At 41.6% G+C, this 2,174-nt stretch overlaps 1 protein-coding gene across 1 annotated transcript; it reads right to left on the bottom strand.

The window, feature by feature from the left end:
* Positions 1-306: 306 nt before the first annotated feature.
* Positions 307-1,815, bottom strand: LOC309978303 (serine/arginine-rich splicing factor 3-like). The gene is given in 2 exon segments (XM_082864716.1): positions 307-1,641; positions 1,644-1,815. Coding segments are annotated over 2 exon segments (477 nt in total). The 5' UTR covers positions 1,753-1,815; the 3' UTR covers positions 307-1,273.
* Between the last annotated feature and the right edge of the window lie 359 nt (positions 1,816-2,174).

Genomic DNA, 2,174 nt, shown 5'->3' on the forward strand with positions numbered 1-2,174 from the left:
ATGTATGGGACTCTCCATGCTTCCTGGACTTGGGTGGCTATTTGCTTTCTCATATTAGGGAAGTTTTCAACTATAATCTCTTCAAATATTTTCTCGGGTCCTTTCTCTCTCTCTCCTCCCTCTGGGACCCCTGTAACACGAATGTTGTTGCATTTAATGTTTTCCCAGAGGTCTCTTCGGCTGTCATTTCTTTTCATTCTTTTTTCTTTATTCTGTTCCACAGCAGTTAATTCCACACTTCTGTCTTCCAGGTCATTTATCCGTTCTTCTGCCTCAGTTATTCTGCTATTGATTCCTTCTAGTGTAATTTTCATTTCAGTTATTGTTCATCTCTGTTTGTTTGTTCTTTAATTCTTCTAGGTCTTTGTTAAACATTGCATCTTCTCAATCTTTTCCTCCATTCTTTTTCCGAGGTCCTGGATGTTCTTCACTACCATTATTGTGAATTCTTTTTCTGGAAGGTTTCTTTCTTCACTTCATTTAGGTGTTTTTTTTTTTTTTTGTAACCAAAACTTTAATCCCAAGGATTCTCACAAAACATATTACAAATGACAGCATGAAAAAAAAATCTTGCACAGTAACTCATAGTTCAGCTCTACAATGTACCCTTAAACTGGCAGGACATGGGTATCTTGAATAGTGTCAAATTTCCAAATAATATTACAAAGAGCTATGTATCCATATTCAGCAATCACAGAAGGTAAACTAACTTTCTTGAAACTTCTTAGATTCTAAACCCACTGGACAACCTCTTGTCCAGTGTGAAGACTAGTGGAATTTTTAAACCTCTAATCTAGTTTAAGGGTGCAGCTTTAATTTTTACCTGCTGGTTTGTGTTCACAGCAGCTTTTAAAGACCGCTTAACTACAGCTGCATACCATATCCCAGCTACAGAGTCTTTTCAATTTTTACCAGTTTTGTTTCCGTAATATTAAACATCACACTTTAGCTGGGCAAGAGTTAGAGGTTTATTATCAATCTATGCAAGACTAAAAATTCAAAGCAAATTCAATTTTGCTTAAGGGAACATTGTAAAGTAACAATTCTTGATATTACATGCCTCATATGATCCATTTCAAACCATAGAGAATTACATCTTTTTGTGTCACTGTTCCAAGAGACAAACAAATGTGAACAGCTAAAATATTTTTAAAATGCACCAAGCTTATGAAGTCTCAAACAAAACTTGAATTTTCTGTACATACTCCTGTCAAATGAAGTTACTTCCTGTACACCACTCCTCTTGCAAACTGGTCTTCTATTTCCTTTCATTTCACCTAGATCGGCTACGAGACCTAGAGAAAGATGGGGACGGCTTGTGATTTCTCTCCTGGGACAGTGATCTCTCTCTTCTCCTATCTCTAGAAAGTGACCTGCTCTGGCTGCGGGAGAAACTTCTCCATCTTGGAGATCTGCGGCCAGGTGGAGGACTCCTCCTCGGATAATCATCTCGAGGGCGACGACCCCAAGAAGGAGGTGGGCCACGATTTCGACTTCTCTTTTCACCATTCGACAGTTCCACTCTTACTCGGCAGCCACATAGTGTTCTCCCATCTAGCTCTCGGACATCATCGGCTGCATCTCGAGGATCTTCAAATTCCACAAAAGCGAAGCTGGGAGGGTTTCTAGCAACCCACACACTCGGAGTGGTCCATAATAGCCAAAAACTCGTTCCAATTCAGTCTTGTTACCATTGTTTCCAAGATTACCTACATAAACTTTACAGTCCAACGGACAGGAATCACGATGCATTTCGAGATCTCGGGTTAGAAATGCGTAGGCTCAAATCCACACACCCTCGCCTGGGTCTTCCCGGTCCCCTCGCGCCTGGCACCCACAGATGCTCTCCCACACCCGTCGTCCACGAAATGGCCCATTTAGGTGTTTTTCTGAAGTTTTATCTTGTTCCTTCATCTGGTACATAGCCCTCTGCCTTTTCATCTTGTCTATCTTTCTGTGAATGTGGTTTTTGTTCCACAGGCTGCAGAATTGTAGTTCTTCTTGATTCTGCTGTCTGCTCTCTTGTGAATGAGGCTATCTAAGAGGCTTGTGCACGTTTCCTGATGGGAGGGACTGGTGGTGGGTAGAGCTGGCTGTTGCTCTGGTGGGCCGAGCTCAGTAAAACTTTAATCCACTTGTCTGCTGATGGGTGGGGCTGGGTTCCCTCCCTGTTG

The sequence above is a fragment of the Leucopleurus acutus genome (genome assembly GCF_964270905.1).
Source record: "Leucopleurus acutus genome assembly, chromosome: X".
In the NCBI taxonomy this organism is placed as follows: Eukaryota; Metazoa; Chordata; class Mammalia; order Artiodactyla; family Delphinidae; genus Leucopleurus; species Leucopleurus acutus.